The following is a 13,995-nucleotide window of genomic DNA, read 5'->3' as shown; positions in this document are numbered from 1 at the left end:
TGCTTTTTCCAGCTTCACACTTCATTGACTCTTTCATATGCCAGGAGAAAGTGAGGACTGCAGATGCTGGAGACCAGAGTTGAAAAATGTGGTGCTTCTTCAGGAAGCCCTTCTTCAGGAATGAGGTTGGTGTGCCAAGCGGGCTGAGATTAAAGGTAGTGGGGAGGGAATTTGGGGGAGGGGTGCTGGGAATACGATAGGTGGAAGGAGGTGAGGGTGAGGGTGATAGGCCGGAGAGGGGGTGGGGGCGGAGAGGTCGGGAAGAAGATTGCAGATCAAGAGGGTGGTGCTGAATCCGGGGGTTGGAACTGAGATGAGGTGGGGGGAGGGGAAACGAGGAAGCTGGAGAAATCTGCATTCATCCCGTGTGGTTGGAGAGTTCCTAGGCGGAAGATGAGGCGCTCTTCCCCCAGACGTCGTGTGGCCAGGATCTGGCAATGGAGGAGGCCAAGGACCTGCATGTCCTTGGCGGAATGGGAGGGGGAGTTAAAGTGTTCAGCCACGGGGCATTTGGGTTGGTTGGTGCGGGTATCCCAGAGGTGTTCTCTGAAACGTTCCGCAAGTAGGTGGCCTGTCTCCCTGACATTGGGGAGACAGGCTGCCTACTTGTAGAACGTTTCAGGGAACACCTCTGGGACACCCGCACCAACCAACCCAACCGCCCCGTGGCTGAACACTTTAACTCCCCCTCCATTCCGCCAAGGACATGCAGGTCCTTGGCCTCCATTGCCAGACCATAGCAACAGGACGGTTGGAGGAAGAGCGCCTCATCTTCTGCCTAGGAACCCTCCAACCACACGGGATGAATGCAGATTTCTCCAGCTTCCTCAATTCCCCTTCCCCCACCTCTTCTCAGTCCCAACCCCCGGAATTAGCATCGCCCTCTTGACCTGCAATCTTCTTCCCGACCTCTCTGCCCCCACCCCCTCTCCAGCCTATCACCCTCACCCTCACCCCCTTCCACTTATCGTATTCCCAGCACCCCTCCCCCAAATTCCCTCCCCCCTACCTTTTATCTCAGCCCGCTTGGCACACCAGCCTCATTCATGAAGAAGGGCTTATGCCCGAAACATCGATTCTCTGGCTCCTCGGATGCTGCCTGGCCTGCTGTGTTTTTCCAGCACCACCTCTTTCATATACCAGTTTCACCTTCTCCCCTTTATGTTCCGTTTTCTCCTCCCTCATTTTCTCCCCTTTAGATCGACTCTGATTCAGTTAATGTCAATCACCTGGTTAGCTACTTGCTTCATTAGTGATTACGCTGTTTTGACAGCTCTGATTGTGCAATGCAGAACCTGGAAGACTGTAAGTCGTAGTACCAGAATTAGGCCATTCAGCCCATTGATTCTGTTCTGCCATTTAATGAGATCATGGACAAAAACATAAACTGCTGGAAAAGTTCAGCAGGTCTAGCAACATCTGTGAAGAAAGATCAGAGTTAATATTTTGCATCCGGTGACCCTTCCTCAGAACTGATGGTACTCGGAAACTGTGCGTTTTTATGCAGTAGATGGAAGTAAGGAGTAAATGATAGGTGAACAATAGAGAAAAACAGTTGAACAGACAAAGGAGTGGATAATGGTCTGGCTAGGAGGGTGAATAGCTGTTAATGGGGACTGTAAGTGGCTTACAGTAGGTTGTACATAATAACAGACAATGTGATAAGATCATCTGGTGTGTGGAGGTGGGGGCTAAGACCTGGGCGAGTTCAGACCCGAAATGTATTGACATCAGTATTAAGTCCAGAAGGCTGCAGGGTCCCCAGGTGGAAACTGAGGTCCAGCTTGCGCTGAGCTTCACTGGAGCACTGCAGGTGGGGGTGTTAAGGTGGCGACATGGAAGTTCAGGGTCTTTTTTTTTTGGGCAGAATGAAGGTGTTCTGTGAAATGGTCACCCAGTCTACACTTCGTTTCCCCAATGTAGAGGAGACAACGTTATGAGCAGCTAATACAGTAGACTAGATTGTGAGAAGTGCATGTAATGCCCTGCCTCACCTGGAACATGTGTTTGGGCCCTTGGATACTGAGGAGGGAAGAGGTAAATAGGCAGGTGTTACACCTTCGGTGATTGCAGGGGAAAGTACCATTGAGCTGCGGGGTGTTGGGAGGGAAGGAAGAGTGCACCAAGGTGTCTCTGAGAGAATGGTCTCTTGAAGGCAGACAAGGAAGGGAAGGGGGGGGGGGTATGTGTCTGGTGGTAGCATCTTGCTGGAGGTGGCATAAATGGCGGCTAATGTTCTTCTGGATGTGGATGCTGGGGGGAATAGTAGGTAAGGAGAAGGAATCCTATCGCTGTGCAGGAGATGGGTCAGACCCAATTGAGAGCCCTGTCAACAATGGTTCTGGGGAATTTTCTGTTCAGGAAGAAGGTGAACATTAGGAGGCTCCTTTGTCAAAGTTGGAATCAGAGGAATATTTGTGATTGAAGCTGGAGGAACTGGGAGAATGGAGTAGATTCTTTACAGGATGTACTTCTCACAATCTAGTCTACTGTATTAGCTGCTCACAATGTGGTCTCTTCTACATTGGAGAAACAAAGGGTAGACTGGGTGATTGCTTTGCAGAACACCTACAATCTGCCCTCAAAAAAACCCCTGAACTTCCAGTCGCTGCCACTTCAACACCCATCCTGTTCCCTGGCCAACATTTCTGTCTCAGGCTCGCTGCAGTGCTCCAGTGAAGCTCAGCACAAGCTGGAAGAGCCAGCACCTCATTTCCGCCTGGGGTCCCTGCAATCTTCTGGACTTAATATTGATTTCAATAATTTTAGGGTCTTGAACTCTCTAATGTCCCAGCCACCACCCTATACACCAGGCCTTGTAACATAATCTGCTATTGCATACAACCCATTGTTAGCCACTAACAGTCTCCATTAACAGGCATTCACCCTCCGAGCCAGATCATTATCCACTCCTTTCTCTGTCCAACTGCTTTTATCTCTCTTTGGGCTCTATCCCAACCTATCATTTACTCGTTAACCCCTATTTTCTGCATAAAAGCCCACATTTTCTGCATAAAAGCCCACATTTTCCTAACCACCATCAGTTCTGAGGAAGGGTCACTGGACCCGAAACATTAAATCTGATTTCTCTTCACAGATGTTGCCAGACCTGCTGAACTTTTCCAGCAATTTCTGTTTTTGTTTTTGATTTACAACATCTGCAGTTTTTTTCGTTTTTATTTAATGAGATCATGGAGTTGATCCTCAACTCCACTTTGCTGCCTTTTGCCTATCACCCTTGATTCCTTTACTGATTAAAAATCTATCTGTCATAGCCTTGAATATGCTTATCAACCTTATCTCTACAGCTGTCTGTCTTAAAGAATTTCACAAATTCACAACTGTCTGAGAGAAGAATTTCACAGTGTGTCCCTTGGTGGACGATTTCTCTCTGTGCTGGACAAGTGAAATTATAAATCCATTCTGCATAAATATGTTCATGACTTTATTGGAGTGAGCTTGAGAAGAAAATTTGTGCCGTGAGAGTCAAATATTTCAAAATGCATAAATGATCCAAAATGTCTTCACTTAACAGTACTGAGATCATTACAAGTATAAACCAGCAAAATGAATTTGCCTTTCTTATTCTGTTTTGCAGATTTGGGCTTAAAGTTTCTTGAACTTGATCACCCAACCTTCAATAAAGTTTCCACTCTAGGATTTCGTGGTGTTACTAATTTGATGGCTTGACTCCTAGATCTTGTCTGTTATAGGAAATGTGAAAATATTTTGGGTTTGTGACATATAACCAAGTCTATAATGACAATCTAATAATTTAAGAGTTCTCGTAGAAGATTAGAGAATTATTATTTTGGTACCGTCATTCAATTCAACCTACAGCAAATAAAATGTTTTCAAATTAGTTTCTGCCTTTTCCAAATGTTATTCAGTAATAAGTTCCCCCACTTTCTGGCCATGCGTCCATTTGTAAGTTGTTCTTTAATTTGCACATTTACATCAAAACTTTAATGTTTCCATGCAGGGTGGGTGAGTTCAAAACTAGAGGACATATTTTTAAGGTGAGAGGAGAAAGATTTAAAAGAGGCCCGAGGGGCAACCTTTTCACTGGTTCATACATGGAATGAACTGCCAGAGAAGTGGTAGATGCAGGTACAGTTACAACAGTTAAAAGACATTTGGATAGGTACATGAATAGGAAAGTTTTAGAGGTATATGGGCAAATGTAGGCAAGTGGGAACTAGTTTGGGAAACTTGCTCAGCGTGGATGATTTAGACTGAGGGGTTGTTTCTGTGTTATATGACTCTATTTCAGCAAACCCTTCAAATCAGAATGATTTAATCTGTGGGGCTTTTTTTGTAGCTTTCTTTGGTCAAATTGTTGATTGCACTGGGGGAAGAGACCCTCTAAAGAATTGTTACAAAGAATTGTTTATATTCTGTGTTTCATAAGAACTATATGTGAAAATTTATGGTGTGATGGTGAATGAACTGGATAATGAACAGTGTAGAGAATCTATTTAAGCTTGATAATATGTATGTGATATATATATACAGTAATTTGAATTGTGCGGAATAGGTACACTACTTATAGGTGGCAAAGTTCCCTTTTGTTTAAAATTCGGCATGCCCATTTTGACAGCATAATTTTTTTTACAGAACTGTAAAATAATATTTAATAGCAGATGTCAAATCTGTGTAGTAAGTAGGTCTATAGACAATGACTGTTTGAGAACATTGAATATTGCAGCAGGACTAACCTAAGCATAAGGTGTTTGAAGTGGTAAATTGTAAAATTCAATCAATGTAATCCAATGCAGTAGATTTAAATGCACTGTGAACTTTTGAAGATTTCAATTCACTTGGTAAGAAGTGCAATACTATGTTACAATACTACTGGGGTCTAGGCAAAAAGTAAAGCTCTCTGACTCTTTGTAGGGTCCTTGTTAAAGCATTTCATTTCTGTAGAACCAGTATACAATTTTGGTTTTGTTTACTGTACTTGTTTTGTGTATATTTAAACAGTTCTTTTGGTGAAAATTTGTGTAAATCTTTTGAAATGTACCAAAAGTTAATAAATGGAACATATAATATTTTAAATAATGTCAAATGTTTTGATTTTACACTTTAAATAAGGAAGAGGGTAATGATTCCACATAATTTGATTTTTAAGCTATTTAAAATGAACAGGGTGATAGTTTTTCAAACAGCCAGTAATTTCACTCCAAAAAGAGGGGTGACCTCGAACAAAAAGAGGAGTTCTAGTCACCGGCAAAGATTATCATTAACCATGGTGGGGCCATGCTTCTGAAAGTCACAGTAATATGAGTTATGCTGAATAAATAGATCAGCCAGTGAAAAATATTTCAAGGAAATATTTGGTGCAAATTCCAAAGAATATATCGTGAATCAAAATGGGAAAAAAAACCTTTATTTCATAAACTTTCTTAACTTAGAAATCTATTATGTTTAAAAAGACATTTTTCAAGCATGCAATATCTGTTAGCGCCCTGACACATTTGATGAGTGGGTGCCATAGGGACTGGGAGATTTTGGATTTGATGGAATAATATTAATTAATTCAATGTTTCCTTCTGGTGTTGTTTTCATATTGATGTATCCCCTCAAAAAAAAGGGTGTATTTGCAATAATTTGTTTAATGTTACCCTGGAAGCCTAATGTCTCCTTTTGAGATTATACATAAAGGCAGACCAAATCCTTCAGCTAAGATGTCCTGAATCAGACATGCTTGATAAGTGATCCCTTTCTCATTTTGAATCTCAACCCTTCCATTCTACTATTTCTTGCTCTTTGATGAATATTTATAATGTTATTGTTACCTTTGAAATTGTGTACATTTGATTTTTGCTCTCTTGACTCTCACGATCTCTAAATATGCCTCTGCATGCTATCCCTCAGCTATAGGCACACATTTTAATGAAATTGTCATTCAGTCTTCTGCCAAAACCTATTCTTTCTCAGACATCAGACTGTTGAATGCCTTAGCTTCATTACTGGTTCTAAACCTAAACTTTATACCGGTTATTCATTATTTCCTGATCAACTTTGTCTTTTATTATCTTTGCCCTGTTGGTGTGCTGCACTGATACATGGCCCTTCACTTTTATTTCTCAAGAAATAATGCACGTGCATACCTGTCATCTGGTGTGCTTTAAAATGTTGTGCCAAACAATTTATGTACATATATAGGGGTGCAAGTCATAATGTGGCAGCTAGCCTGTCTACTTATGGGCATGACGGTGTTACAATATTGTGGTGTACAGCAGTCCTAGCTTTGTAACAGTAAATGAGCACGTGGGAGCTATAATGCACTGGTAATCAATGTGCAGCATCAAAGCAAAAGATGTGAATTTATACAGCACAATTCCTGACCATAAGACATCCCAAAGTGCTTTCAGGCCACTGAAACACTTTTCAAGTGTGATCACTGTGTTCACTTACAAAATAAAATCAATTTCTACACAGCAAGATTCATTTAACAACATTGAAATAACCAGAACATTCCATTGGTTGAAGAAGATGTTTGCCACCACTTTAATTAGTACACTAACAGACACTGCTTGTTCCATTTCAATGCTGCCTGGACATGGACAAAGCTGCAGAGTAGAGACAAGCAGCCTGAGAGTCCATCCTTAAATTCATCTGTGTTTATGCCTATTCTCAATAAACTTTCAGGTGGCACTGCTGTCCCGTCAAACAAATGGACTAAGGTGACTTAGAAAAATAATGAGCCCATCAAATCTACACAACCCTCCAAAGAGCATCCCACCCCCATCTCTGTAACTGTGCATATCCCATGGTTAATCCATCTAACCTACAAATCCCTGGACACTATGGAGTAATTTAGCACAGTGAATCCATGTAACCTGCACATTTTTGGACTTTGGGAGGAAAGCCATGCAGATAGACAATGTGCATACTCCACACAGACAGTCTTCCTAGGATGGAATCAAGCCTGGGTCACTGCTGCTTTGAGGCAGCAATGCTAACTGCTGAGCCACCATGCGCACTGACATGCATAGTCCACTTGGCAGCATTACTGGTCAGTGGAAGGGGGAGAGAATGGATTGGAGAATTGGGAGTAGAGATAAGGATGGGGATGGGGGTTTTTGGGGTGGGAATGGGGTTTGAGGGTATAGGTGGGTGGGAATGGAATGGGGGTTGAAGGTGTGGGTGGGTAGGGATGAAAGTGGCATTGGGATGATGGTTGAGGGTGTGGGTATGGGGAAGGGATTGTGGTGGGTGATGAGGGTGTGGGTACAGGGCAAGAGATTAGGTTCGGCGTGGGATGGGGTTTGAGAGGATGGGTTTGTGGGAATGGGGGAAGGAATGAGGATGGGAGTGGGATGGGGTTGAGGGTGTGGGTGGGTATGAGGGAAGGGATTGGAATGAGGGATGAGGGTGTGGGTGTGGGGGAAGGGATTAGGATGAGGATGTGGAATGGGGAAAGGGATTGGGGTGGAGGATGATGGTGTGGGTATGGGGGAAGGGATTAGGATGGGGATGAGGGTGTGGATATGAGGGAAAGGATTGGGATGGGGATGAGGGTGGTAGGGGGAAGATGGTGGGTATGGGGAAGGGATTGGGATGGGGATGAGGCTGGATATGGGGGAAGGGACTGGAATGGGGAGAGGATTGGATTGGGGGATGCAGGTGGGTTTGCAGAAGGGATAGGAATGAGGGTGGGTATGGGGTAAGGGATTGGGTTGGGGATTGAGGGTGGGTATGGGGTAAGGGATTGGGTTGGGGAATGAGGGTGGGTATGGGGGTAAGGGATTGGGTTGGGGAATGAGGGTGGGTATGGGGGGGTAAGGGATTGGGTTGGGGAATGAAGGTGGGTATGGGGGTAAGGGATTGGGTTGGGGAATGAGGGTGGGTATGGGGGGGTAAGGGATTGGGTTGGGGAATGAGGGTGGGTATGGGGGTAAGGGATTGGTTGGGGAATGAGGGTGGGTATGGGGGGGGTAAGGGATTGGGTTGATGAATGAGGGTGGGTATATGGTAAGGGATTGGGTTGGGGAATGAGGGTGGGTATGGGGGGGTAAGGGTTTGGGTTGGGGAATGAGGGTGGGTATGGGGGGTAAGGGATTGGGTTGATGAATGATGGTGGGTATAGGGTAAGGGATTGGGTTGGGGAATGAGGGTGGGTGTGGGGCGTAAGGGATTGGGTTGGGTAAGGAGGGTGGGTATGGGGGGGTAAGGGATTGGGTTGGGGATTGAGGGTGGGTATGGGGTAAGGGATTGGGTTGATGAATGAGGGTGGGTATGGGGGATAAGGGATTGGGTTGGGGAATGAGGGTGGGTATGGGGGATAAGGGATTGGGTTGATGAATGAGGGTGGGTATGGGGGATAAGGGATTGGGTTGATGAATGAGGGTGGGTATAGGGTAAGGGATTGGGTTGGGGAATGAGGGTGGGTGTGGGGCGTAAGGGATTGGGTTGGGTAAGGAGGGTGGGTATGGGGGGGTAAGGGATTGGGTTGGGGATTGAGGGTGGGTATGGGGTAAGGGATTGGGTTGATGAATGAGGGTGGGTATGGGGGATAAGGGATTGGGTTGGGGAATGAGGGTGGGTATGGGGGATAAGGGATTGGGTTGATGAATGAGGGTGGGTATGGGGGATAAGGGATTGGATTGGGGAATGAGGGTGGGTATGGGGGATAAGGGATTGGGTTGGGGAATGAGGGTGGGTATGGGGGATAAGGGATTGGGTTGATGAATGAGGGTGGGTATGGGGGATAAGGGATTAGGTTGGAGAATGAGGGTGGATATGGGGGGGTAAGGGATTGGGTTGATGAATGAGGGTGGGTATGGGGGATAAGGGATTGGATTGGGGAATGAGGGTGGGTATGGGGGATAAGGGATTGGATTGGGGAATGAGGGTGGGTATGGGGGATAAGGGATTGGGTTGATGAATGAGGGTGGGTATAGGGTAAGGGATTGGGTTGGGGAATGCGGGTGGGATTGGGTTGGGGAATGCGGGTGGGTTTGCGGTAAGGGATTGGGTTGGGAAGGGGTGTGGGTGGGTAGGAGCTGTGCAGCTTTTGGTGGGGGCGGGGCCAGCGTCCCTTTAATACGTGACGCTCGTGCGCCGTCACAATGGACGTGACGTGCATTTAAAGGGCAGCTCCGCCGCTACTGTCGGCGTAGTCTCTGTCAGCGCGAGGGGGGATTGGGTGCGTTACCGGGCAACGTTAGGAAGGAAAAAGGGGCCACGAGCGTCACCGGGGCAACCGGAGTTCGGGAGGGGAGGGCGGGGGAACGTTTACGGGGGCGAAGCCGCGAGCGTCACTGGGGCAACCTGACTGTCTGAGGGCGGGGCAGGAGGAACAAGGAGACTCGGCAACCGTTACCCCTGGCAACAGCGGAGCCCTGGGAGCAGGTAGCGAGCAGCCTGAGGAGCGAGGCCTGCACTCGACTGAGGCGAGGAGGATGCGGGAGGGCGTGAAGGAGGAAGCGCTGCTGCTGGCCCGCGATTACCTGCAGCACTGTCTGAACCCGGCCCGGGAGCCGAGGCCGCCCAACAAGACGGCCTTCACCCTCCGCAAAGTGGCGGACCAGATGGTGGAGCAGCACCAGGCCGCGTTCAGCAACATGAAGAGCCGCTTCGACAACGGCCTGCAAATGGCGGCTTGGCCGCGGAAGGCGGCGGCCGGGCCCGAGGGAGAGGCGGCGGGGACCCCTGCGTCGGGCCGGGAGGAGACCGAAACCGCGACGGCGGCGGTGGCCGCGGCCGACTTCCTGCGCCGGGTGGTGGAGGAGATGTCGGCCGACGAGAAGATGAACTGGGGCCGGGTGGTGAGCATCTTCGCGTTCGCCGGGGTGTTGGGCCGGCACATGAGGGACTCGGGCATCGTCATGAGCCCGGAGGCCGGGCCCAGCCTTGTGGATTCGCTGGCGGAGAGTGTGGCCAATTATCTGGGCAAGGAGCGGCGAGAGTGGATTGAACAAAACGGGGGCTGGGTAAGTCCGGGAGGCAGCCCATGGCCTGACCTTGGGGTACAGGTTCCCTGCTCCTGTATTCATCAGCGCCTCGCCTTTATACTCGTCATTGTTTGGAGATGCTGGTGTTGGACCGGGGTGTACAAAGTTAAACATCACACACCAGGTTATAGTCCTGATGAAGGAGCGGCGCTCCGGAAAGTTAGTGCTTCCAATGAAACTTTGTTGGACTATAACCTGGTGTTGTGAATTTTAACTTTGCCCTTATACTGGCTCTTCCCTGTGTTAATGTCCCTGTGACTCCTGTAGCCAACAGTTGAGTGCTGACTCGCTGGTCTAATATTGAGGCAGAAGTGTGAGCTACTTGACCAACCCCGCGTCCCTCAAACGTGCCTTCACCTTGGGAAAAGGAGAAGCAAGCGGTTTGTAAATGGGACGTGGTGGTTTAGCCTGTAATGGGTTGGGGCAAATATTGAGCAATGGCTGAGATGTCACACTTTGAAGGCAAGCTTAAAGGTTGGTCACGTGCTCAAAGTCCCTTGAGATTGTTAGGAAACATGTGCTGATGGCCTGAACCTTCCACAACAGACCAACAAAAAAGATTGGATAAGTGGTATCTCGCTTATCCTTTCCATTGAATCTTCGTGCTAATAATATAAGGCCATGCTGCAACAACTAATTTCAATATTTGAAGCATTCAGGCAGGAACATTACTGACTCCTTGGGTGTGTTTATTTAGCATAACTTGTCCACCCCAACCAGCATAACTAAAATGACCATGGAACCTTTTTCTTTTCTTACAAAAGAAATCTTTTGTGGAGGAGGTTTTCATGTGACACTGTTTATTCAAGGTGTTGCATATTTGAATTGTCTTGGTTTAAAAGTCACGTGTTTGTATGTGAACTAGAATGTTAATATAATGTAATCTCAGAAGCCTCATTTGTTTAGAATTGCAAGAATCTTAAAATGCTACAGCATGGATCTACATTTTAGGGTTTTTGAATGTGTTGAAAATAAATTAATCCTTCCTTCCTAGTATTAAGGGGAGATAAATGTTTTAAATTGTACTAGAGATTTTGGCTGATTTTTTAAAAATTGTCTGAATATTTTAAGTTGTACACGTTTATATGTAGATTTTTTTAATATTTGATCCTCTATCAATAAAAGTGCATTAAGAAATATGGACTAGGGAAATTTACATAGACATCTGGCAGGCGATACGCAAATACACCAGCTGGGCTTATGCATACACAATGCATGATATTGAATGTGGATCTTGAAGCAAACACAGCTGCTTGTCTTCCCTGTTTTCTGAATGGGGTTGATTTTCTACATTGAACAGTGCTGTGCTTGGCATTTGAAATCTAAGAATACAAATTATTAATTTTATGGAAGTGATGGTACTTTATTGAGATTCAAATATTTTTCATGTTCCCATTGATTTTCCCCTGTATTGAATACAGTCAGAATATTTATTGCAAGAGACTTTATGCATTGGCATAGACTGTCAGTGCTGATGTTTGAAGATTATTTTAGTATGTAATCTGATTTCTGTGCTCCCTTTACCTGGGTGTTAAGATATGACCATTTTAACATTCAGAATTTTATAAGGTTGGTTGTCTTTCATGTTCTGCATCTGTTAGTGTTCCAAATATTAATAGTAACATTAGACTCAACAAATGGAACTAAAGGGGTGAAGCTGTTTTGGTGAATGTAAAATTTGTTCTTTGTCTTAACAGGAGGGATTTCTCAGATTCTTTGGCAGTGATGACCATTGGCAAGAGTCAACAGTACGCAACATGCTGATAACAGTTGCTGGGTTTGGCATAGCTGGATTAGCTTGTCTTCTTGCTGTCCGATAGACTGGTGCTTCTGACCAATTGGAACAATTGCTAACATCTAGAAGATATAAATTTCTCAGCACAATGTTTTCCATTTTTATCTTCATTTCTAAGGTATTTTTGGAGGTTACCATTGTGTGCGACATTACAGCAAGAAACCTGAAGATTTTCAAAAATTGTCTGCAGTTTTGCTAGTGTTATGTTTGTACACTTAAATTTCATTTTAATATACTGCCTACAATACTACAAAGTATCTCTTAATCTTTTAAAAAGGCTTTCCTAAGAATAGTGCATTGAAGAAAAAAGGCAAGGTTATGACCAAACTGGAAATTAGAAGCCTTTTTCTACAGCCTAGTTCTGTTCTGAGAATCTCAAAGAATTGCACTAACTTGTTGAGTAATCTAGATATGACAAGACATAGCCAAATACAATTGACTCATCACAATCATCCATTTGACCTTTTTGCAACAGAATATCAGTTATGACATCTGACATCTCTTTCCAAATTTAAATTAAAAGAAACCACCTAATACAGAACCTTTCAGTGTATATATCAAGTACTGTTAGTTTCTCCCCTTCCATTTTCCTGTCATTAGTTTTGGTCTATGAAAGTCCATTATTATTTTGTAGTAATGCTTATTCAATCTTTTTAGTCTTAAATGATAACCACAATTTTAATGGAATATGGTATTTCCATATTTATGTACAGTGTAAACATTAGCTAGCAAACCATTGCAAGCAAAGTAACTTTTAAATTTTTCCACTAGCAAAGTGTTAATAATTCTGTACTGTATCAAGGTTGTATTACATTGTACATGCAAGTTAGAATGTTGTAAGCAATTCAGTTGTGGAAGTTGACTGGTAAATCACGATTTAAACATCCCACATACTAAATTGCATAATAGTATTTATTTTATTAAAATAAAATCATGCTGTGATCTTTAATCAGCTTTGAAAAGCTCGCTTTTACCTGAGCATTTATCCTTGGTGTATGGAGCTATTAATATTATGTAGTTCCTGTATTCTTTGGGATGTTCTCAGACATAGGATGTCAAATTTGTTTGGTTGATCAACAAAATTCCTTGCTGTGCCCTAATTATTTCTAAGTAGTGTTAGAGGAGGAAACACTGCTTTTTCAGGGTTTCCTGTATATGTATTACTTTACTGTCTTTTGTTTTTCTCCAGCTCTGATATATGTATGCCGTTTGGGTATAATGCTTGAATAAGCAAGTCATTCTACACTTTCAAACAATTTGAATTTTTAAAATGTTAATGTGCCTAAGTTTTATCTTCCCCCAAATATGATGGTGTGCTTGTGGCTAAAGTTGGTTGTGACTGGTTTTGCCATTTAGCATTACAGAACAATGAAACTTGCAAATTCTGAGGCTGTGTGGTAACACTCGATAAATATCTTATTCAAGTGGCTCTGTGAAACTTGATATAAATACAGGCATATATTCTAACCTCAACCACCATTGCCTTCAAGCTTTTGCTATTTGAGAGCACTTTTTTAAGGAAATGAATCATTCCAAGACAATTGACAAGAACCTTGTGGTTCCCCTGACTGATTTTGGCCCTCTGACCAAAGGAGGCAGGAATTGGAGACACCGTATGAACCAGAACTGAATGTCTGCAATTGAAAGTGCAAGGCACTTTCAGCAATTTAAATTTGGTGCTCATGCAGACTGGATTGAAGTGGGGGAGGACTGAGGACCTGAGTGACTTGAAAACAAGGTTGCTTCACTGGCATAGGAGCCAGTGTGTAGGTGAGCAAGTGTTTTGCACGACTTCCAAGTGTCTGGAGAGGAGAGTGTGCAATGGACTAGTCTAGGGAGTAGCTGAACTTAGATGGGCTAAAGTTTGAATGATGTTAGAGATAGATGTAGTCTCTCTCGGTGAATTCATAAGTTTCATCAAATGTTTATATCTATCTGGTGACACCACTGATCAGACTGACAAATTATGCACATATGTAAAGACAACAGCCTAGTCCCCAGCTCTGTGTGAATTGTTTTGCATTTAGTTTTGAACTGCAGATTTAACCTGATAAATCTAAGAATGCATATCATTCGGGCAGTTTAGGGTAGTGTTGAGGAATGCATAATTGCTGATTAAACGTTTAAATGGAAATAAAGTTGATTACAGTCCTGTTTCCTAGTTGACTCTATATTTGAATGTTCTGGTTTAAAAAAAAAACAAGAGGGTAAATGGTTTCCCTTAATTACACCAATGAC

General features: G+C 44.2%; 1 protein-coding gene and 1 long non-coding RNA gene across 5 annotated transcripts in view; one reads left to right on the top strand and one right to left on the bottom strand.

Annotated features, from left to right (window-relative positions):
* The window catches only part of LOC122540985 (guanine nucleotide-binding protein subunit beta-5), an 88,816-nt gene extending 74,905 nt beyond the window's left edge, over positions 1-13,911 (top strand). For 2 of the 4 annotated variants that reach the window (XM_043677387.2, XM_043677388.2), the window contains one exon: positions 3,599-5,052. In XM_043677387.2, the coding sequence (XP_043533322.1) occupies positions 3,599-3,610 (12 nt within the window). In that variant the 3' untranslated portion in view covers positions 3,611-5,052. Of the gene's footprint in view, positions 1-3,598; positions 5,053-9,257; positions 9,942-11,659 lie in introns of those variants that run through there. The other 2 variants (XM_043677390.2, XM_087981429.1) reach the window with 2 other exon arrangements.
* Positions 1-13,995, bottom strand: part of LOC122540987 (uncharacterized) — a 43,081-nt gene that overhangs the window by 6,114 nt on the left and 22,972 nt on the right. The gene's annotated exons all lie outside the window — the stretch shown is intronic.

Source organism: Chiloscyllium plagiosum, unplaced genomic scaffold (genome assembly GCF_037043375.1).
Source record: "Chiloscyllium plagiosum isolate Xiang-an unplaced genomic scaffold, Cpla_swu_hap1 HiC_scaffold_39, whole genome shotgun sequence".
NCBI lineage: Eukaryota > Metazoa > Chordata > Chondrichthyes > Orectolobiformes > Hemiscylliidae > Chiloscyllium > Chiloscyllium plagiosum.
Note: the sequence above shows the minus strand (reverse complement) of the source record. Positions and strands in the feature narration are given on the sequence as shown.